Source organism: Ovis canadensis, chromosome 25 (genome assembly GCF_042477335.2).
Source record: "Ovis canadensis isolate MfBH-ARS-UI-01 breed Bighorn chromosome 25, ARS-UI_OviCan_v2, whole genome shotgun sequence".
Lineage (NCBI taxonomy): Eukaryota > Metazoa > Chordata > Mammalia > Artiodactyla > Bovidae > Ovis > Ovis canadensis.
In genome coordinates, this window is record NC_091269.1 from 62838226 (window position 1) to 62860305 (window position 22080).

At 45.4% G+C, this 22080-nt stretch overlaps 1 protein-coding gene across 13 annotated transcripts; it reads left to right on the forward strand.

The window, feature by feature from the left end:
- The first annotated feature begins 1 nt into the window (after position 1).
- Positions 2-14166, forward strand: ZNF239 (zinc finger protein 239). 13 transcript variants are annotated; one of them, XM_069572383.1, is made up of 6 exons: positions 30-107; positions 871-995; positions 2553-2688; positions 5100-5225; positions 9295-9430; positions 11712-14166. In XM_069572383.1, the coding sequence occupies exon 6, from the start codon at positions 11978-11980 to the stop codon at positions 13184-13186; it is 1209 nt and encodes a 402-aa protein (XP_069428484.1). In that variant the 5' UTR covers positions 30-107; positions 871-995; positions 2553-2688; positions 5100-5225; positions 9295-9430; positions 11712-11977; the 3' UTR covers positions 13187-14166. The 13 variants fall into 13 exon arrangements, with proteins under 13 accessions (XP_069428482.1, XP_069428483.1, XP_069428487.1 ...); XM_069572387.1 differs by having other exon boundaries at positions 37-107; positions 955-995; XM_069572382.1 differs by having other exon boundaries at positions 7-995.
- The last annotated feature ends 7914 nt before the right edge of the window (positions 14167-22080 follow it).

Genomic DNA, 22080 nt, shown 5'->3' on the forward strand with positions numbered 1-22080 from the left:
CGTGGCGCTCCCGCGGCTGCCTGGGACTCGTAGTTCGCGGCCCTCGGCGCTGGCGCGGGGCCGTGGCGCGGGTCCTGCGCCTCCAGGTGTCGGCCTCCGCGTGAGCGGTGAGAAAGGCCTGGCGAGCAGCGCAGCCTGCGCGGCGGCCGAGCGGCGTCTGGCGCCTGAGTCGTGGGGGTGCCGCCGGGGGAGGCGCCGGGCTGCGGCGGTGGCCGTGGGAGGGCGCGCGTCCCGGCGGAGCTGCGACCGAGGGCCGCACGTGTGTCCGCGCCGCGGCCGGCGCTGCGTTCCCCGGCCCTCGCGGCGGTCAGCTGAGACCAGGCGCCCGCAGCGCTGAGCCGGCCGTGGCTCCGAGGGGTCCTCCTCGCCGCTGCCTGGGCTTCGGCCTTGGCCGGCCTGGGAGCCTCGCGGTTGACCACACCGGCCTTTTGCACGCCGATGACTGGCCTTATTCGAAGGAGGTTTTGGGGGGACGTTAGGGGACCGAGAGGGGCTCCTGTGAGGGACCAACCCTCCCGTCCCCACAGTCCTGTCCTCGCTGGAAAGAGATTGCGTCAGAGCCCCTGCATCCCCGACAGAGTCACTGCCAGGCGTCTCGGGCAGCCGAAACATCTCTGAGAGGCGACACATTGATCCGGGGAGCTACCGCTCTAACTGGAACTTTAGGGCACAGGCTGGGGAAATAGGCACATCTTCGAGCGGCTGGGGGCAGTGGGATTTCCTTGCTTTCATGGGTTTGCGAGGGAGGTTTGGCCTATTTGATCCAAAGCCCCGTGGAGAGGTGAGGGAGGCGCAGCGTGAAGAGACGGCAGAAGCATCCCAGGAGAGGGCGTGTAAAGGTGGCAGACCTGAAAACATTTTCCCCGGCAGCCTCGCTGGACTGGCTGGGCTGTGTCCAGCAAAGCGGACCTGATTTTCACGGCTTTCTCGCTTCCCTCGACCCCACTTTTCCAGGAATCTGTCCTTCCTGAAAGGAGAAACTTGCCAAGTTCCAGGTGAGTTGGGCTTTCTCTTCTCTGAGGATGGAAATAGCCTTTCTTTGGGGGGAAGGGCATCAGCATTAACTGAGTGTGTATCTGGTGTCAGGTCCTGTCTTGGTTCTGTTTTTTTGTTTTTTTTTTCACTTTGTCAGACTTCAGCGTGAGACATATAGTGTTTATAAATGTGAGTATAGGAACATTAAGATACTAAGAGCATATAGCTATCAAATGATGTCACCAGGGTCTGCACAGTTTGCTGACTTTAAATTCTACCCCTGTTTTCACTGAACTACCCTGCCCCCTTGAGTTTGACTCACTCCCCAGGGGACTGGGCTGTGCTCTTTTATTGGAAAGCTTCACACAGCATGTGTGGTCCAGTCTCTGGAAGCATGCCTTTTCCTGCCAGACATTTCACTCACAGTGAAAGCCATCCACAGCTATTACACGCTCAGTCTACTGCTAAGTGGTCAGGGGAGAGCAAACAGAATTATCAACTGCGGTGCTTGTCTTCATGAGCATGTGCTGTGTGGGGGGAAAAGTGTGTGCATTAATAGTAATCATTTATTAAACTTGAGTTAAAGACATGAGAAAACGTGTTACATAACAGCTCAGTAAGTACCATGTCACTGCCAGAAATCTGGGGTGTTCTTTAAGAGGTAAACGTTCCTAAGCAACATTCCCCTAGACCGCCTGAAAGGAAAATTTCACTCCTTTTTCATCTCTTTGGTCTTTGTACAACCCAAAGATTCATTGCATTTATTGTGAAGCGTTTCTCTGCATACTTGATGTGAGCGTCACTAAGGCAGACAGGATGGGTTGTTCCCTTTATCGCCGTACCTGCGTTTTAATTGGTACAGTGAATTGTTGAATTACCATGTAGGCTTTTAAAAAACACTTGTCATTTGTCTGCACAAAACCCCTTCTAGAAAGCTACCTCAAGACTGACACTTAGTGTCATAGAAAGTTTGAAAAGGAAGGGGTTAGCCAGCCACCAGGGTAGCCCCTCTTAACTCTCTGCCTTGGTGCCATCATCTTACAGAGGAGAGCTCTAATTCTGAGGGAGCAGAAGGGAAGTACCATGTATTTTATTGCAGAGAACAGCAAAGTCAGAAGTCAACCCCATGTTTTCTAACTTCATGCTGTTTCTTCTCTGTAACTAAACAGGTCATCACACCAGGAGTTACTTGAATAAAATATCAGGCTGGGTTTTTTTTTTTATTAGATGATTGAAAAAAAATAAGTATAGTTGATTTACTGTGTTTCAGGCATACAGGCTGGATTTTAAGGGGGGGAGGGGGAAACGAACTAATTCTTAACAGCACCACCAGCAAGACCATCTTTTTGGTTGGCAAAAACCATCCTCACATCCACATCCATAGAAAGGTACCATGAGTTCTTATAAAAATCAGTTTGTTTAGAGGACAGTAAGCTGCCTCAAAGTATTGAAAGCATAATATCTTTGTGCCTTGAATATAATTGAGAACTTCAGCAAAGATTAACATAAGTAAGAACCTGTGCTCTTTTTTTGTTTTCCTTCCATCTCTTCCCTAATGATTATGCACTGTGATGAAGTTGGGGATTGCTAGAATGGTGACATTTTGAGATCCTGGCGTATGTTCATCATTTTTTGAATTTAAAGAAAGGACTTCATTCCATCAGTGCTTACTCTTTTCTGTATACCAGACATTGTCCTTGAGTCTGCTGAAAGGTAGGAGTCCCATTTAACCCTTCTCTTCCTCTGTGACTTTGAATGAGTCACTTCGCAGTTATGAACCTTAGTTTTCTCATCTGTAAATTGAGTGCCGAGTTGGATGAGCTCGAGATTTCTCTTTTACTTGTATCATTTCATGATTTTAAATTGTGAATTTATAAATAAATATTTTCCATTTAGATTTTGAGTCAGGTGTGCTGTTTGCTGAGGACTTAAAGATTAGTTGAGTGTGGTCACAGAAGCCAGGTGAAATGTAAGGGGGGAAGGATGCAGGCTGAGCATGAAGAATCGACAGGACCCCAGGCTGTGAAGCCTTGCAGGCCAGAATGAAGAGTCTGGATTTTATTCCATGTGCGTGGAAAAGCCTTTGGAGAGTTTCATGCCTGGCGTGGTACGTGTTTTAAAAGATCACCTTCTCTGCTGTGTGGAAGATTCATCATGTGGGGGAGGACAGATTTAGGAGGTTGGTGTAGGTAGAAAGTTAATGACAGCTGGGACCTATAATGATAATAGTGCAAGCTGGAAAGAAGTGGGTGGCTTCAGAGATGTTTTAAAGGCAGAGTTGACATGACTTGGTGATGAATAAAATGTGAGGAAGTGAGAAGAAAATCAGAAGCACTTCTGGGATTGGGGCTCGAGCAGTTTAGTAGGTTGTGTGGCACTTGGGGGACAACAACAGAAGAGCAGACACTGATGGAGATTGTGGGAGCAAGAATTCTGTTGGGGTGACTTACCTGGTGGTCCAGTGGTTAAGACTCTGAACTGCCAAAGCAGGGGCATGGGTTTGGTCCCATGTCAGGGAACTAAGATCCCACATGCTATGCGGCACAGCCAAAAGCTTAAAAAAAAAATTCTGTTGGGGCTTGATAGGTTTTAAGTGCCTTTTAGACATCCAAGTGTAGATGTAGGTAGGAAATTGGAGCCTGGAATTGAGAAGAAAGGTTAGGACTAGAGATAAATGTTCGGGAATACCTAAGGAGAGTGTTTTATGGTTGTGGGTAAATGTGCTATTTTATTTTTTCTAGGAATGTTCAACTACTTAGTTTAGAACAAGAAAGGGCATAAGATTTAGAAGGCTAGGGGAGAGGCTGATACCAGAAGTGCACTTTGGCTGAGAGGAAACAGGAAGGGTCAAAGCACAGGCTGGAGTCCAGACTGCCGGGAGAAATATCCGTCACCTCAGATACGCAGATGACACCACCCTTATGGCAGAAAGTGAAGAGGAACTGAAGAGCCTCTTGATGAAAGTGAAAGAGGAGAGTGAAAAAGTTGGCTTAAAGCTCAACATTCAGGAAACGAAGATCATGGCATCCGGTCCCATCACTCCATGGGAAATAGATGGGGAAACAGTGGAAACAGTGTCAGACTTTATTTTTTTGGGCTCCAAAGTCACTGCAGATGGTGACTGCAGCCATGAAATTAAAAGATGCTTACTCCTTGGAAGAAAAGTTATGACCGACATAGATAGCATATTCAAAAGCAGAGACATTACTTTGCCGACAAAGGTCTGTCTAGGCAAGGCTATGGTTTTTCCAGTGGTCATGTATGGATGTGAGAGCTGGACTGTGAAGAAGGCTGAGCGCCGAAGAATTGATGCTTTTGAACTGTGGTGTTGGAGAAGACTCTCGAGGGTCCCTTGGACTGCAAGGAGATCCAACCAGTCCATTCTGAAGGAGATCAGCCCTGGGATTTCTTTGGAAGGAATGATGCTAAAGCTGAAGCTCCAGTACTTTGGCCACCTCATGTGAAGAGTTGACTCATTGGAAAAGACTTTGATGCTGGGAGGGATTGGGGGCAGGAGGAGAAGGGGACGACCAAGTATGAGATGGCTGGATGGCATCACGGACTCGATGGACGTGAGTCTGAGTAAACTCCAGGAGATGGTGATGGACAAGGAGGCCTGGCGTGCTGTGATTCATGGGGTCGCAAAGAGTCGGACACGACTGAGCAACTGAACTAAACTGAAAGGATGATGATCTTGGTAAAATAGATGTGAGGGAGGAAGAAGAGAAGAAAAATAGGATGATGTGTTTAAGGTGTGAATTTTGAGATAATATTTCAAAAACAGAGTGATCCAAATAGTGAAATGGCCCTAATTGTGGTTCCTGAGTTTGAAATGAGGCAAAGATCATTGGCATTGAAGAGATTAAGAAATGTGGGGTTAGCGTGTTGGGTAAATCGTTCTTCTGAGTGTTAAGGTTATCAGGATAATAGTAGGAATGGGGCAAAAGGACAGCTCAGAAAGGAAATGAGGAAGGAGAGGCTCCATCCAAACTAGACTGAGATCAGCCTGAACTGCACACCCCCCTGTATCCTTCTCCCCTCTTGAGTGCTCCCAACCTCACCTTCCTTCCGGGGCATTTGTTCCAATGGTTGTCAGTTGAGGAGGAATGTGCTTACTGTTTTAGGAACCAGTAGCATTCAAGGATGCCTCTGTGGACTTCACCAGGAAAGAGTGGGGTTGCTGGACTCTGTTGAGAGGAAGCTGCACAGAGCTGTGATGCTGGAGAACTACAGCCACTTGGCCTCAGTGGGTAAGAACATGAACTTGAGCACCAGTGCTGGGAGCCCCAGGAGCTATAGTTGAGGAATCACTTTCTTAATTCTTTTTTGGCAGAAAAGGATGTTTTTGATTATTCTAAGCAGCTAAAGAACTTTGTGTGTATATGCTCAGTCATTTCCAGCTTTGTGTGACCCCATGGACTGTAGCTCGCCAGGCTCCTCTGTCCGTGGAATTTTCCAGGCAAGAATGCTGGAGTGGGTTTCCATTTCCTGCCCCAGGGGATCTTCCTGACCCAGGGGTCGAACCCATGTCTCTGGCATCCCCTGCACTGGCAGGTGAGTTCTTCACCACTGGGCCACCTGGAAAGCCCTAAAGAACTTTACTTGGTTAGAACTGGAGAATGGTAGCCTTACTTGGAGAATTGTCCGAGAAACCGTACGTGGTCCATCCTTTATGAGCCAGAGTTTGAGACTGCTTTTTTTTTTTTCCACACAGTCACCCACACCTGTGTGTCTCAGATGTGTTCTCTCAGTTGGAGCAAGCTGAGGATTATAGTATAATGGAAAACTCTCCATGCTCGTTACCTTTAGTTGCTGGTCTAGAGCCTCTAAACTACCCCCTCGCTTTCCGAGCCTTTCAAGCTCTACCTTTACCACAGAGCATTATTCGCTGCTGCCCCGCGGTCGCCCTCCTTTCCAGCTGAGCCTGTTTTCCTGAGGTCCTCCATGCTTCCTTGCTCTGGGGCCCTTGATTGCCATGCTCTGGTTTCTCGTGAATTCTGTCTGTTAAGATTTTATTTGAAGTAATTTACCTGTGTGAGATCTTTGACCACTCCCCCATTCAATCTCCTTCTCGTTTCCTTCTTCTTGTTTTTGTTAATTTTATCTATCTCTGGCTGTGCTGGGTCTTCACTGCTGTGTGTCAGCTTTTCTCTAGTTGCGGTCAGTAGGCTTCCCGTTGCCGTGGCATCTCTTGTTGTGGAGCACAGGCCCCAGAGCACGTGGCCGTCAGTAGTTGAGGCACATGGGCTCATCAGTTGTGGTGCGTGGCTTAGTGGCTCCGTGGCATGTGGGATCTTCCTGGACCAGGGATCAAACTTGTATCACCTGCATTGGGAGGCAAATTCATATCCACTGTACCAAACAGGGAAGTCCTCAACCTCCTTCTTTTCTCGGAACTTTCTTTTCTCAGAATTTATATCTCACAGGCTCATCAGTTCAATTCAGTTCAATCACTCAGTTGTGTCCGACTCTTTGCGACCCCATGAATCGCAGCATGCCAGGCCTCCCTGTTCATCACCAACTCCTGGAGTTCACTCAAACTCACGTCCGTCGAGTCTGTGATGCCATCCAGCCATCTCATCCTCTGTTGTCCCCTCTCCTCCTGCCCCCAGTCCCTCCCAGCATCAGTCTTTTCCAATAAGTCAACTCTTCGCACAGGCTCATACCTGATTACATATCCTTTTGCATACTTTTATTTTAACCATTAGATCTGCAAGTCTGATTTATTTTCTTTGGTTTCTGGAGGGAAAGCAATGTATTTAATACCCCACTGCTTTATGTACATGTGTGTGTGTGTGAGTCAGCTGTGTCCGACTCTTTGAAACCCCATGCACTATAGCTCTCCAGGTGCCTCTGCCCATGGACTTCTCCAGGCAAGAATACTGGAGTGGGTTGCCATTCCCTTCTCCAGTGGATCTTCCCGACCCAGGGAAAGAATGCAGGTCTCCCACATTGCAGGCAGATTCTTTACAGTTTGAGCCACCAGGGAATCAAGATTTAAAAACTGACTGCTGTGGGGTTTCAAAGAAATATGTCTTATAGTCTTGTAAAAGAGACGTTATAGTAAACACAGTGTGTTACTATGAATTCATTAAGTCCTGTGACGGATGGAGAATTGTGTTCTGAGAGAATGAGGGCATGGGATGGGATGAGAGTGATAAATGTATTGTTGAGAGGTCCAAGGAAAGCCTCTGAAGTGATGTTTAAACTGAGACCTAAAGCATTAATGGGTATTAAACAGGTGACCGGGCAGGGGAAGAATAGGCACGAGAAGACTTCACAAGAAGACCCAGACACCTAAAAGAAGGCGTGTGGCTAGAATACAGGAAGCATTTGGGAAGATTAGAGCAGGGGTGATTCACTCGTGGCATTAAAGGCATCGGTAAAAAAAATGTGACTTTGTGTTGCGTTCAGTGGGAAGCCGCTGGGACAGCAAAATGGTATGAACTGATTCACCCGTATCACTGGGACTGCTTGACAGAGACTGGTTTGCAGAGAGGCAAAAGTAAAGGCAGGCTCTATACTTAGAGTTCTGATGATTTGCTGTCACAAGCTGTCTGCAGGGAATAAATTTGTGCAAGTAGCACTCACAGCTGTGCCAAGAAATCTGAAGAATAAAACCCCCGAGCTGGACTGCTGCGTGCATATATTTGTGATTTTGAGACATAATTGTTAAAATATCCTTCTTGAGGGGTGATACCAATTTACATTCACAAGCAACATGTGTCAGCAGGCTTTGGGTTTTTAACCAGTGTTAACAGGTAGTTTTAATTTTAATTTATTATATTATGATATACTGCTATTTTTTCAGCTTATCAATATTTGATATTTTATTGACTTCATTATTTCCCCTAACATGCCCATCATCCCGAGAGTTTATGTCAGAGTCACATCAGTGGTTAATACTTACATTGCTTTGATTTCATAACTCTTGTTCCTGCAGAGTCAAATAGTATACATAGATTACAGTTCCTTTTTTTGTTTTATTCCCTTTCCTACAACTAATTTTTGCTTTTCAAAATATATTTAATTTGAGGTTTTTCCCTTTCCACTCTGTTTCTAGAGCATTTTGGTTGATTTGGTTAACTACTGTTTTCTGTTATATATCAACAGTTGATTCAGCTTGTCTATTTTATTGATTTCTTAATGCTCACTGCTATTTCTTATATGTCATCTTTTTCTTAATTTAAAAACTTTTACTATAGTACACTGTTGAATAATTGTTTCAGTAATTTTTAAAATCCTTTCTAACCTGAAAAAGTGTCTAGCCAGTCTACTGATTGACTTGGGTATGAGATAGAAGGCTAATTTTACAGTCAGTTTACTTCCTAAATTAGAAGATATTGCTCATTTATCTTCCGGTATACAATACTGCTGTTCTGTAGTTCAATGTCAATATAATTCTCATTTGTATTTGCACATAACTTGGCTTTTCTGTCTAGATGCTTTTAGTATTTTCTGGGTTTTTATTTTTTTGCGTTTTTTTTTGTTTGTTTGTTTCGTTGAAGTCCTGAGGTTTCACAATTTTTAACATTTAGTGAGCCCTGACTCCTGAATTCTAAGAATTTTTTTCCCCCTGCTAATTCTTTGATCATTTCTTTCTCTGCATTCTACCTCCACGGTATTCATCGAACTCGCACAAGACAGGCTTTCATCATTCCGTCTGTCTGCCTTTGCTCTGCATTCCTTGAGTACCCCTCAGTCTTCATTTTAGGTGGATATTCATTTAGCTATTCAACCCGTCTAGATTGCAGACCTTAAAATCAGACTGCCTGACAGTAGCTATGACACAAATTACTTGATCATTTTAACCTTGGTTCTTCCAGTGTAGAATGAGTGTCCTAATAGTTTTTCTCACGTAGGATCATGCATCTGCTTTCTGAGTGCTCCAATTGAGGACAGTAAATGTTAAATGTCGGATGGCATCACCAACTCAATGGACATGAGTTTAAGCAAACTCTGGGAGATAGTGAAGGACAGGGAAGCCTGGCATGCTGCAGTCCTTGGGTTTTAAAGAGACAGACAGAACTCGGTGTCTGAATAAGTCTCAAATATTATGATTATCATTGTTTTCAATCTTTTTATTAATTTGGAAAAATTCTAATTATTCTTTATAGCAATGTGTTTATGTTTTAGTACTAGATCGTAGTTTTTTTAGATGTGATATCCCCTCAGATTTCTCTGGGATTTTCATTTTGAACCTTTTAAATTCTGTTACCTCTGTTTACTGTTTCCTGAGTTTGTGCCTCTCTTTATTGATGTGAGTTTCTGTCTTTCTTGTTTGTTTCCTTATGTTTCTTGTCTCTTTTTTTCCAAAAGTCTTCTGTTCACAACATGACAATGGAGTGCACCGCCCTCAGCTGATGCTCAGCCCTTCCTTGGTGCGTGTATATTCAGCTTACAGGGGACACCTCTGCTGACTGGGCTTGCCATGAATCTAATAAGAATCCAGATGGTGAGTTACGATGTAGACCCTTTTTTTGAGATCGCCTCTTAAGGCCAGGATGTTATCTGGGACATGCCCTGCTTCAGTTTCCAGCTCTGGGATGTCCTTGTCAGAAATTCCACCTCGCAGATTAGCTTGCGGCTTTATCCTGGGCACATGCGGCATTGGTTGCTTCTCTTTGTACCTCAGCCCTGTCATTGTGCAGGTTTGCCATTACCTCAACTGATGCTGCTGTCTTCAGCCCAAATCATACTATTAGGAGTTCTTCGTTGCGAACAGTTTGTTTTTGAAGCTTTATAAGGGGCCACTCCCCTTAACCTCCTAGTTTTTCATTTTTTTGTGGGGAAGAGGGTAGTTGGGACAGTGGCTCTGCTAATGGCAACAACTAGTCAAGACATTAGAAATGCCTGATGTGATAGAAAAAACCTCTTTCTGGAGTAAACCTCTCTTAGTTCAGAATAGTTGATTCTGAGCTTGGAGTTTAATTTCTCGGACTTCTTGGGACGTTCTCCTGCTTCTTCAGGAGCCTTTTTCTGTACATAACTTGAGCTGTGCGTTTGTTTTTTGTTTGTTTCCCCATCAGACCTCATCCGTCTGCACTTTATCACAAGAAGTTCCCTAGCAATTTTATTCTAGTAATGGCAGTCTTTCTTTTTTTTCCAAGACCATTGTGGATTTTCTTATTTTGGTCATTTCAGTGTAATATAAGGATCTTTACCCTAATTGTTTTCACTAACATACATACTACAGATCTTCATTAACTTATAGTTGGGTTATATCCCCATAGACTCATTGTAAATTGAAAAACACTTTTAAGTCAAAAATGCCTTTAATACACCTGATCTACTGATCATCACAGCTTAGCCTAACTGCCTTAATTATGCTCAAAACATTTACACTGGCCTGCAGTTGGGCAAAATCATCTAACACAGAGCCTGTTTTATACGAGTGTTGAGTATCTCGGGCAGTTCGTTGCGCACTGTCCTGAAAGGGGAAGACAAGGGTTGTAAGCACACTGTTGGAGCTGCAGCTGCTGCCTTTGCCCAGCATCATGAGGAGGTTTGTCCAGCATCTTGCTAGCCCAGGAAAATCCGAAATTCAAAGGCATAACACTGTCACACCCCCATAAAGTCGAAAGTTTGTAAGTGAAGCCATCGTAAGTCAGGGACCATCTGTAGTAAGTCTAAAATCTATATTCCTAGCACAGTTCTCTCCCAGGAGCTCCAGACCCACATGTTTCACTTACTGAACAGAATATTCCACCAGCATCACAAATTTAAAGAGTCAGATTCCAAGTCTGTTTTCTGTCCCCTTCCCTACTCTAGCCTTGGAGATTAAGATCCCGTGTCTTATGATATAGTAACCCATACCTAGTCACTTATTCAAGGGACTTGAGTCATGCTTGGGGCCTTCTTTCCCTTTTGAGTTTAGTCAGTCATCATGTGATTCAGAACAAATCTCTCCCTTTCTGTCCATAACCATCCTCCTCATCACTCTTCTGATTTGCTATAGCAGCTCTCTCTCTACCTTAAAGTCATGCTCATTTATGATGGTATTTATAATCATAGAGTCCGTCATTTCACTCACAACTGTAATCCTTAATAGCTTTACATCTCTGAGGGGATCTCTAACTACACACCAAGCCCTTTGTTCTGGCTCTTGTCTTCCTCTCCAGGCATAGTCTTTACCACTGTTACCTGTTTTATTTCCTTCACAAGAAACTGCTTATCTTTTCCAGAACATGTCACATCCTCCCTCCACATTCCACTTTTTTTCCCTTACGTTTGCTCCCAGAAATCTCCCCCAAGGTCTGAGTCAGCTGCCCCCCGCCCCCCGTGCCCCCGTGACTAGCCGTGCATGTATCTGTATAGTAGCACTTACATGGCGTTGTTGTTGGCCTGTCTTTCTTCCCAGTAGATTCCAGTTTATCAAGCAAAAGGATCTGTATTTCCTTTTTGTATCCCAAGCACTTATTAAAGTCGAGTACTTCGTTTTATTTTATTTTAACTGACACTTAACTGGTGAAATGGAATGAAATGTTAATTGTGGGATGACAAGAGTGTGGGATGACAAGAATGTGGGATGACAAGCAATGTGCATGTGCTTTCATTGGCAGTACTTAAAAGCAGAGACACGATTTCTGTCCTGCATACCCAAGCCCTCTCCCTTCCTGACACTAACCCAAAGGACATGAGGATAAGGACAAGACTGAACTTTCTGCTAGTTACCTTAGGCAGCTCTGAAATCTTGAAATTTTGTTTGTTGTCACTGAATTCCCTTTGTTTCCTAGGAGACTTGAATGAAAATTTTGTGGAAAATGAAGATAAAGTCCTTACGTTATCTATTACCTCAAGAGCTTTCCGGCTGGCAAATTTTGGAAGAAGTGGCTTAGTACAGTAACGAGGAGTCAGAATTAAATTGTGAATATTCACAGGGAGGTGTAAGTAACCCTGAACTGGATGTTTCTACTTGTCAGAAGTGGAGAAAAGTATCTTCTCATATTTCCAGGAACCACAAGCAGTGTGGTGACTCTTCAGAGTGATAATTTAAAAAAACATGGAGAGTGAAGAATATTCATCTTTGAAAGTCCCGATCCAGATGGCCACCCAGGACTCCTCATTCTGTAAGAATGAGCCCCAGGATCCTCAGGAAAGCAAAAGTCTAACTGAAGAAAGCACTGAGAGGAAACTGACAGGGGGAAGAAGTCCTCCCGTTGAGCATTGTTCAGAGAGCCCTCATGGTAGACTCGTGGCTGACGTAAAAGAGGTGGTCTCGCCACCGTTCAGAGCAGAGACAGTCTGGCATATTGGCCAGGGGGAAGAGTCCCTGGAGCCCTTTGGCTGTGACCACAAAGACGCTAGCGGTTGGAAATCCCGGGTGGCCAGTCATCGTCATCAGAGAGCTCATGCAGAGGAGAAGCCCTGTAGCCATCAAGACTGTGGGAAAACATGTGCCGCCAGCCCAGGTGGTCACCCTGGTGAGAAAATCCGCCCTTCAGAGAAAGTATACAGATGTAGCCAGTGTGGTAGGGACTTCAGTGAGCGCTCAGAGCTGGTCCTGCATCAGAGGGAGCACACGGAAGAAAAGCCCTACAGGTGCGATCAGTGCGGAAAGGGCTTCACGAGGAGCTCGAGTCTGCTCATCCACCGTGAGGTCCATGCCGATGAGAAGCCTTACAAGTGCGACAAGTGCGGGAAGGGCTTCACCAGGAGCTCGAGTCTGCTCATCCATCACTCAGTCCACACAGGGGAGAAGCCTCATAAATGCGACAAGTGCGGGAAGGGCTTTACTCAGAGCTCCAAGCTGCACATCCACCAGCGCGTGCACACTGGCGAGAAGCCCTACGAGTGTGGGGAGTGCGGGATGAGCTTCAGCCAGCGCTCCAACCTGCACATCCACCAGCGCATCCACACGGGGGAGAGGCCCTACAAGTGCGGGGAGTGCGGGAAGGGCTTCAGCCAGAGCTCCAACCTGCACATCCACCGCTGTTCACACACGGGGGAGAAGCCGTACCAGTGCTACGAGTGCGGGAAGGGCTTCAGCCAGAGCTCAGACCTCCGCATCCACCTGAGAGTCCACACTGGGGAGAAGCCCTATCACTGTGGCAAGTGCGGGAAGGGCTTCAGCCAGAGCTCCAAACTCCTCATCCACCAGAGAGTCCACACTGGGGAGAAGCCCTATGAGTGCAACAAATGTGGGAAGGGCTTCAGCCAGAGCTCCAACCTCCACATCCACCAGCGGGTCCACAGGAAAGACCCCCACTAAGTGAGGTCTTCAATCACATGCTGTCACTCCAAAGACTTCAATATTTCTAACATTACTCTTACTTTCACATTCTCAGGATATAGTAAGAGTTATTCAGATATGTTGCCTCACTGAAAGTCATTCACTCAAGGGATTTAAGTACCAGGCACTTTGTTATGCTACACAGTGAATTGATTGTTGTTCTTGCTCAGATGGGTAGAGTGAAAACGTCTGTGCTTTGCCATTCAGCCAGTGTTACTAGAGCCGCATATCCTACCCAGCATTTCTAAGTGCAAGAACCTTACATTTGTCTAAGCAGAACACGTTTTCTTTGTTCACACTCTCTGAGAATCTGGGACTTTGGCTTTCTCTTCAAATCCTGTGCCTTGTGTTTTTCATATTTCCCTTCCTGCCCCAAGTAGCCCTCTTTAAATTATGATTGCACAATATGTTTTAACATTTGCTATAACCCCCAAAAGTCATTTGCTTTTGCAACACTGTTATTGAGCCACACTTGGGTCTTCTGGGCCAAGCAGAGTAAAGCCAATCTGCTGACACCGGGTTGTAGAGGAAGTGCACCGTTTATCGCAGGGCACCAAAGGAGTCCAAGCGGCTGGTGCTCATCAGACCCAAACTGATGGCTTTCAGAGAAACATAAGGTGAGGAACAGGGGACTGTGGGGTGCATGGTCAGCTCACGGACGTTCTTCTCATTGGCTGATGGTGAGGCAATTAGGAGTCAATATCATCAACCTTCAGTTTCTAAGCCATCTGGGGTCTGCTTGCTTATGGGCAGCAAGCGGTTAACTTCTCGCATCTGGTGGCAGTTTCAGCATCTGCAAAGCAGCTCCGAGGACATGGCTCAGAGTATCATCTGTATTCTAGAGGGATTACAGGTCCTTGCTTCACTTAATGGCTGAACCATTATTGTTTTGCTTGGCTTTTTTCCTTTCTTTCTGCATTTGCTCTCTTCTCTGATTAAATTTACACTCTGGAACTTGAGGAAGGCTTGGAGAGTATGTTTTGAGATGACAAGGCTTAAAATATGCACTCTATCCCACATAATTCAATTGGGGTGTGGTGCTAGGACACCTCAGAGGGTTAAGGATCATCTCCTAGAAGTTAAAACAAGAAACTTGTAAAATAGTTGAGAGAAAATTGTTTTTTAGTGAATACATAAGTAGAGCAGAATAAGCGAATTGCAACCCTGATTTTCTAAACAATGACTGATTCCCCAGCTGGTGCTTGAGGCTCCCTAGTCATCGATAGTTATTCACCAGTGACTGGTATCCATACATGAAACAGTGGTGGGGGAAATAGAGATGCAATATTTATTACCTTGAGGAGGTGGGGTTATAACTGGTACATCCTGATCAAAGGTAACCTGAAGCAGTTAACTGGACATGGATAACAGGAAAGTGGCATGTTAAATTTAGAGGAAATGTAGCTAATGTCCAATAAGAAATGGAGGAAGGTGACAGATTGATACTTCAAGAGGCAGTCCCAGAATATTTGACTCCAACTCAGAGGTGCCCACATGGAATGATTAGGGTAGTCACTGAGCATCTGCACTTTGGCATTGCATAAAACCCTCACTAGTCTGGGTACCATAAGATGGCATCACAACTGATGTGATTCTGCTTTGGTGAGCGCTAGAATTATGAGTCCCTCCCAGTTCCTCCTGGCCTCATAAGATTATATGTGAACATCTCTTCTGGACTTGACTCTTGTTTCTCACATATGTCTTCCAATTGGCTGATATATGTAATCTGTTTGGGACTTAGAGCCAAGCATGAGCATGAGAATCCATGTGCCGTGAGTCCAGAGAGCAGATCTAAAGTCCAAGTCTCAGATGTTTATAAACTAGCCTGTTTTCCAAGTCTCCTTTTATACATACCTTAATTTAGCAATGTCTTTAACTCTGTTTAGCTTTTATTGTTCTCTTTTAAGCATTAGTTTTCTTAGTACAATTGAAATGTGGTCAGAGTCCATGGGAAGCATTTTGCTGACTGTGGTAAGGAAGTTTGGAGAGAAAGTCAGAAAAAGGAACTTGTGCATGAAAATGCAGGAAAGGGAGCCTTCCTGATGCTCAGTGATAGAGAATCCACCTGCCAATGCAGGAGACATAAATTCAATCCCTGATCTGAAAACATCCCACATGGCTGGAAGCAACTGAGCCCAGGAGCTCTATAGAGCCCAGGAGCCCCAGCTACTGAGCCCCAGCTGCTGAAGCCCCAGCTACTGAGTCCCAGCTGCTGAAACCCCAGCTACTGAAGCCCCAGCTACTGAGTCCCAGCTGCTGAGCCCCAGCTGCTGAAGCCCCAGCTACTGAGCCCCAGCTACTGAGCCCAGCCACTGAAGCCCCAGCTACTGAGTCCCAGCTGCTGAGCCCCAGCTGCTGAAGCCCCAGCTACTGAGCCCCAGCTGCTGAAGCCCCAGCTACTGAGCCCCAGCTGCTGAAGCCCCAGCTACTGAGTCCCAGCTGCTGAAGCCCCAGCTACTGAGTCCCAGCTGCTGAAGCCCCAGCTACTGAGTCCCAGCTGCTGAAGCCCCAGCTACTGAGCCCCAGCTACTGAGCCCCAGCTGCTGAAGCCCCAGCTACTGAGCCCCAGCTACTGAGCCCGCAGGCACTATTGCCTGTGTTCTGCAACAAGAGAAGCCACAGCAAATGAGGACCCTTCGAACTACAACTAAAGAGTAGCCTCTACTCACTGCAACTAGAGGAAAGCCCACACGGCAACAAAGACCCAGCACAGCCGAAATAAACACAGTTATTTAAAAAGAAAATGCAGGAAGAACAGGGCATGTCTCACATTCATGAAGTCCCAAAGATGCCATAGATTGACAGAGAGAAAGCGCTTTGCTAATTTTTAAGATATCCCAACTTCAGACATGTGAAAATGAAAAAGAACAAAAGCAAGATGTGTTGCAAAATGGTTCTTTTTCAGAATTCAAGGGTCGTCCTAAGATTGATCCTTTACTGGTACCTGAACAAAGACCTTTGGAAAATCTCAATAATTGTATTCAATTGATAATTCCATCACAAATTTGGCAAGGAATCTAGGTTACAGATTTAAATTCTTAAAATTCTTACCTACTCAGTAGGTGCTGTTTACTTTCTATATGGATTAAGATGTTAAGGTCAAAATACTGGTGAATATATGATCACTACTTGCAGTTACACTTCTAAATTATAATCTTTTAAACCACTAACAGCCAGAGTTAGGGGATAAAAAGAAATGGTACTTCCCTGGTGATCCAGTGGTTAAGAATCTGCCCACCAATGCAGGGGACAGGGTTTGATCCCTGGTCTGGGAAGACTCCACATGCTGAGGGGCAGTTAAGCACGTATACCGCAACTACTGAAGTCCATTCTCTCTCAAGCCTATGCCCTGCAGCAAGAAAAGCCACCACGATGAGAAGCCCGTGTGCCGCAGCTAGAGAAAGACTGCAGCAACAGAGACCAAGCACAGCCAGGGAGAAGCACGTCCTCCTCCCCTAACCCATGTGCACTGTCAACCAGGGACCTACCCTCCAGCAAAAGATGAGAAATTTCTTCTCTGTAGAAATCAAATGGCCCTTAGGGACAGACCTGCATTCTACTTTTGTGAGTCCAACAGAAAAACAGTTGTCTTCTAGCTCCATACATTATAACAGAGCTTCAAAATGCATGAAATAAAAACAAAATGGAAATAGCTGTAGGCAAATTACCAGTCTCAACACCTGGGTAATTGATAGCACAAATGGACAGAAAATCAGTTAGGATATATAAGATTATCAGCGAAGTTGACTAACATTTATAGAATACTCCAACAGCAGCGTAATACACATTCTTCCCAAGTGCACATGTTATGGGCAAAAAAAAAGCTGCAAACAATTTAAAAGAATGGAAATCGTACACGATACACTCTGACCAGAATATGAGAAATTGTAACAGATAGAGAGTCACCAAACGTTTAAGTTAATGACTCCTAAATAAGCCATGGGATAAAGAGAAAATAACAATGAAAATCTGAAAATATTTTGAATCACAACAATGTGTGGGGTGTGGCTAAAGTAGCATAAAATTTTATTAATTATGCCAATAAATCCAACAACTTAGTTGAAATAGAAAAAGTTGTTGAAAGGTACAAACTACCAAAACTCACTCAAGAAGAAAGAGAAAACTGAATAGCCCTATTAAACCAACAACCTTCCACAGGCCAGATGGTACAAGTGAATTCTACCAAACATTTCTGGAAGACATAGTAACAATTCTATATGAACTCTTCTAGGAATAAACCCATTCCAACTTATTTTAGGAGCCAACATTGCCTACATACCAAAGCCAAAGAGGTCTGCAAGGCCACAGTCTTGCATCCCCTAGAAACGTGAACTAACGGAATCCTCCTTCAGCACAAAGTGCTGCTTCCCTGAGGAGCAATTGCAGGCAGCTGGTTGCACCCATTTCCCATAGTCACTGGAAGATTAGTTACTGTAATACCTACAGGAAGATTAGGAAAGAAACTTGTTTTTTAGGATTCTTACCGTCTCATGAGGAATTAGCATGATGATTTCTTTAAGGGCCAACACAAAGCATGTAGCAACATTTGCATTTTTGCTATGACTGAGAAAATGCAGACAAACTGGGTCAACAATAGCACAGAATAGTAACAGCATAGAACCTGCATGTCTCTTCATATTACTTCATCCTGGTACTGATGTGTTCCTGATTACTGATAATATGATGTATATTATCCTTGAAGTTGGTGTTCATCTATTTCTGTATTTCCATTCTAACTTACTAATGCTAAAAAGTCTCATATAAGACACTAAGCGAAGGAGGGAAAGAATAACTCACTATTTTCTGTAGGATCAAGGACACTACATGCAGAGAGCAAGAGTGGGGCTGGAGGAGACAGAAGAGACCACAAGAGGTCTGATCCGCCCTGCGTGTCCTGGCTCTCTTACCTATGCACTCCATACACCAGCTAGGTGGAATGTCCTCCTGCAGAACATCTTTTGGTCCTTAACTACCTTGGCAGTAGTTTCTCAGTCTTCTGATAGAAACTAAGTTTGACTTAACTGTGTCTGAAAATCTGACTACTGGCTAGGCTGCTAAGAATAGGATGACCCAGACATTCATCCTCTGGGGCTGAGTTTTCTTCATCTTTCGAGCTAGGCAGAAACAAGTAATCAGGGAAGCTCTTTCCTTCACTCGTTTCCTGTGTCTGCAAAGTGAGGATGAAGGAAGCACACACAGCTCTCAATGCCCCATGTGATAAGGGGCATGTTGTGAGGCCTCCTCAGGAACTGGCAAGAGTGGAGAATCAGAATCAAAGGCTTTTAAGAATGTCTGAGATAACATTTTCTTAGTGGGAGGTGGTATATCTTTCCCCCATACTGTGCTCTCTCAAACCCTCAAAAGTGTAATGTCCTGGGCAAATTTGCCCCTTGCCGTAGCCCAGCTCATCTCTCCTCTCCAGTTCAAACAAGCTGGCACAGTCTGAAGGGAGGCTTGCAGAACACAAGGGCTACTTTGTGCTATCAGTTGTGCGAATCTAGGATCTGCTCTTTCTTGGCTTTTCTCCTCATGGGATCTGCAGTCCTGGTGGGAGGTCTCCACTCAGATGAGCCACTTTGCAGGTGAGATTCCTCTTAACCTTACAAAATCGGCTTTGTTCCTGGGAACCAGGAGCTGAACCTAAGGGACAAAATCATTTCAGTTGGAACCTACTTGAGTATTCCAACTTCCAGAGCCCCAAGATCTCAAGTAGGTCTTTCAATAAATTCAAATCAGGACTTCTGAAAACACACAGGCTGGACACATCAGGCCAGGCCCATAACTCATTATGAATTGTGATCCCAGAGCCCTTAAGGAACACCCAGAAACCCAGAAATACAAGTGTCCCGTGGTGAGAGTCCATGTTATACTGCAAGCGATGTCCTCTGGCTCCGTGCAGGGACAGACGCAACGCCAGACTAGGCAGATGGTTTTGTGGGGAAGAAACTGCCGTAGATGCGCATCCTAGCGCCGTCTCCCGCTGCCGGGGCGGTTCTGAGGCACTAGCTGGCCTCTCTGAATCTTTCCTGACCTTATTAGAGTGGAAGGGCGAGGACTCCCTGCAACCCTCACGGACTGCACTGGCCTCAGAGCAGTGGCCGCCAGCAATACAGTGGCTTTCCCTGGGACTCGAAGCCGCCGGTAAGACCTCAAGGCCGGGACCGGACCTTTCACGCTCCCAGGGCTTCGGCCGGCAGTAAGGCAAGGCCCAGGCAGGCCCTCGCGCACGCTCCACCTGCCCTTCGCACCGCCGGCCGATGGAGGCTGCGCGCCAGGTGGCGCCTGCGCCAGAGCGCCTGTCCCACTTGGCGGGCACGTCCACACCTGGCCTACAGGCGGGTTCCTGACCACAAGCTGGCAGTCAGACCTAAACCGTCGGTCAGAGTAGGGAAGGGGATGTGAGGTGGCTGTTCCGCTAGCTGAGATCCTGATGCAGGTGGAAGAAATGATGGGAGAAGAGACCTGGAATGCAGTTTGAAAGCCTGTTGACAGTAGGGCTTCTCCCAGGAGGCACAGCAGTTCAGTGTGGCGGTGTTCGCAGCTGTAGTAATCATGATAAAATATGATGCCAGCTTCTCAGAATCACTTGTGAGAAATGGAATACTGCCTGCCATGTAAGTAAAGAAAGGACGTCATAGCCATCAGTGGTTGTGGCCACCTTTGAGCATTAATTGGTGAGCCTAAGGGAACTCAGGAACTTAAGAAGATATTAAGAAGAGGTGGCAAGAATATACAGAACTGTACAAAAAAGATCTTCACAACCAAGATAATCACGATGGTGTGATCACTCACCTAGAGCCAGACATCCTGGAATGTGAAATCAAGTGGGCCTTAGAAAGCATCACTACGAACAAAGCTAGTGGAGGTGATGGAATTCCAGTTGAGCTCTTTCAAATCCTGAAAGATGATGCTGTGAAAGTGCTGCACTCAATATGCCAGGAAATTTGGAAAACTCAGCAGTGGCCACAGGACTGGAAAAGGTCAGTTTTCATTCCAATCCCAAAGAAAGGCAATGCAAAAGAATGCTCAAACTACCGCACAATTGCACTCATCGCACATGCTAGTAATGCTCAAAATTCTCCAAGCCAGACTTCAGCAATACGTGAACCGTGAACTTCGAGACGTGCAAGCTGGTTTTAGAAAGGGCAGAGGAACCAGAGATCAAATTGCCAACATCCGCTGGATCATGGAAAAAGCAAGAGTTCCAGAAAAACATCTATTTCTGCTTTATTGACTATGCCAAAGCCTTTGACTGTGTGGATCACAGTAAACTGTGGAAAATTCTGAAAGAGATGGGAATACCAGACCACCTGACCTGCCTCTTCAGAAATCTGTATGCAGGTCAGGAAGCAACAGAACTGGACATGGAACAACAGACTGGTTCCAAATAGGAAAAGGAGTACCTCAAGATTGTATATTGTCACTCTGCTTATTTAACTTATATGCAGAGTACATCATGAGAAATGCTGGACTGGAGGAAGCACAAGCTGGAATCAAGATTGCCAGGAGAAATATCAATAACCTCAGATATGCAGATGACACCACCCTTATGGCTGAAAGTGAAGAGGAACTAAAGAGCCTCTTGATGAAAGTGAAAAAGGAGAGTGAAAAAGTTGGCTTAAAGCTCAATGTTCAGAAAACAAAGATCATGGCATCTGGTCCCATCATTTCATGGCAGATAGATGGGGAAACAGTGGAAACAGTGTCAGACTTTATTTTGGGGGTCTCCAAAATCACTGCAGATGGTGACTGCAGCCATGAAATTAAAAGATGCTTACTCCTTGGAAGGAAAGTTGTGACCAACCTAGATAGCATATTCAAAAGCAGAGACATTACTTTGCCAACAAAGGCCTGTCTAGTCAAGGCTCTGGTTTTTCCAGTAGTCATGTATGGATGTGAGAGTTGGGCTGTGAAGAAAGCTGAGCGCTGAAGAATTGACGCTTTTGAACTGTGGTGTTGGAGAAGACTCTTGAGAGTCCCTTGGACTGCAAGGAGATCCAACCAGTCCATTCTGAAGATCAGTCCTGGGTGTTTACTTTGGCCACCTCATGCAAAGAGCTGACTCATTGGAAAAGACTGATGCTGGGAGGGATTGGGGGCAGGAGGAGAAGGGGACGACAGAGGATGAGATGGCTGGATGGCACCACCAACTCGATGGACGTGAGTCTGAGTGAACTCCGGGAGTTGGTGATGGACAGGGAGGCCTGGCGTGCTGCCATTCATGGGGTCGCAAAGAATCGGGCAGACTGAGCGACTGGACGGAACTGAACTGAAGGGAACCCAGAAAGGAAGCAAGGAGCACCTGCCCTCTGGCAGCCTTCAGACACCCCGTGGTGCTCCCCGAGGAAGCTCAGGATACTGGCCAATAGCGGAGGTGCGTATCGAAGGATTGGTTCGAGCCCAGACTCTTCTATCTTCCCATGCATAGAAAAGCACTAAATTCCTTGAGATGTTTGGTTTTCCTTTAATTTCCAATAATTTTGTGTCATTCAGACTATCTACCCTTTGTTGCAAAACCCCTGTATATCCTAGCTAACCCCCTCGCCTCCTTGGAGCAATTTTCCCAAGGTTACTTGAGAGGCCATCTCCCAGGCCTGAAGTCCTAAGAATGTCTGTTGTGTAAAACAACTCTCAGCATTTAGGTTGTGCATTTTTTCGGTTGACATTGGCAATACACAAAATTGTTTGATGAGTGAAAACGCACAACTGAAAAAAAGTATCATCTCTCTTAGATAACATGCACAACCATTTGATGCTTTACTCAAATGGGATTTCCAAGCCGTAAGAATTTCAGTAAGCAATGTAAGCATTTTCTTGATCAATATATTTCCCAATATATTTAAAATTGTACAAATATTTCAACAATTTCAAAC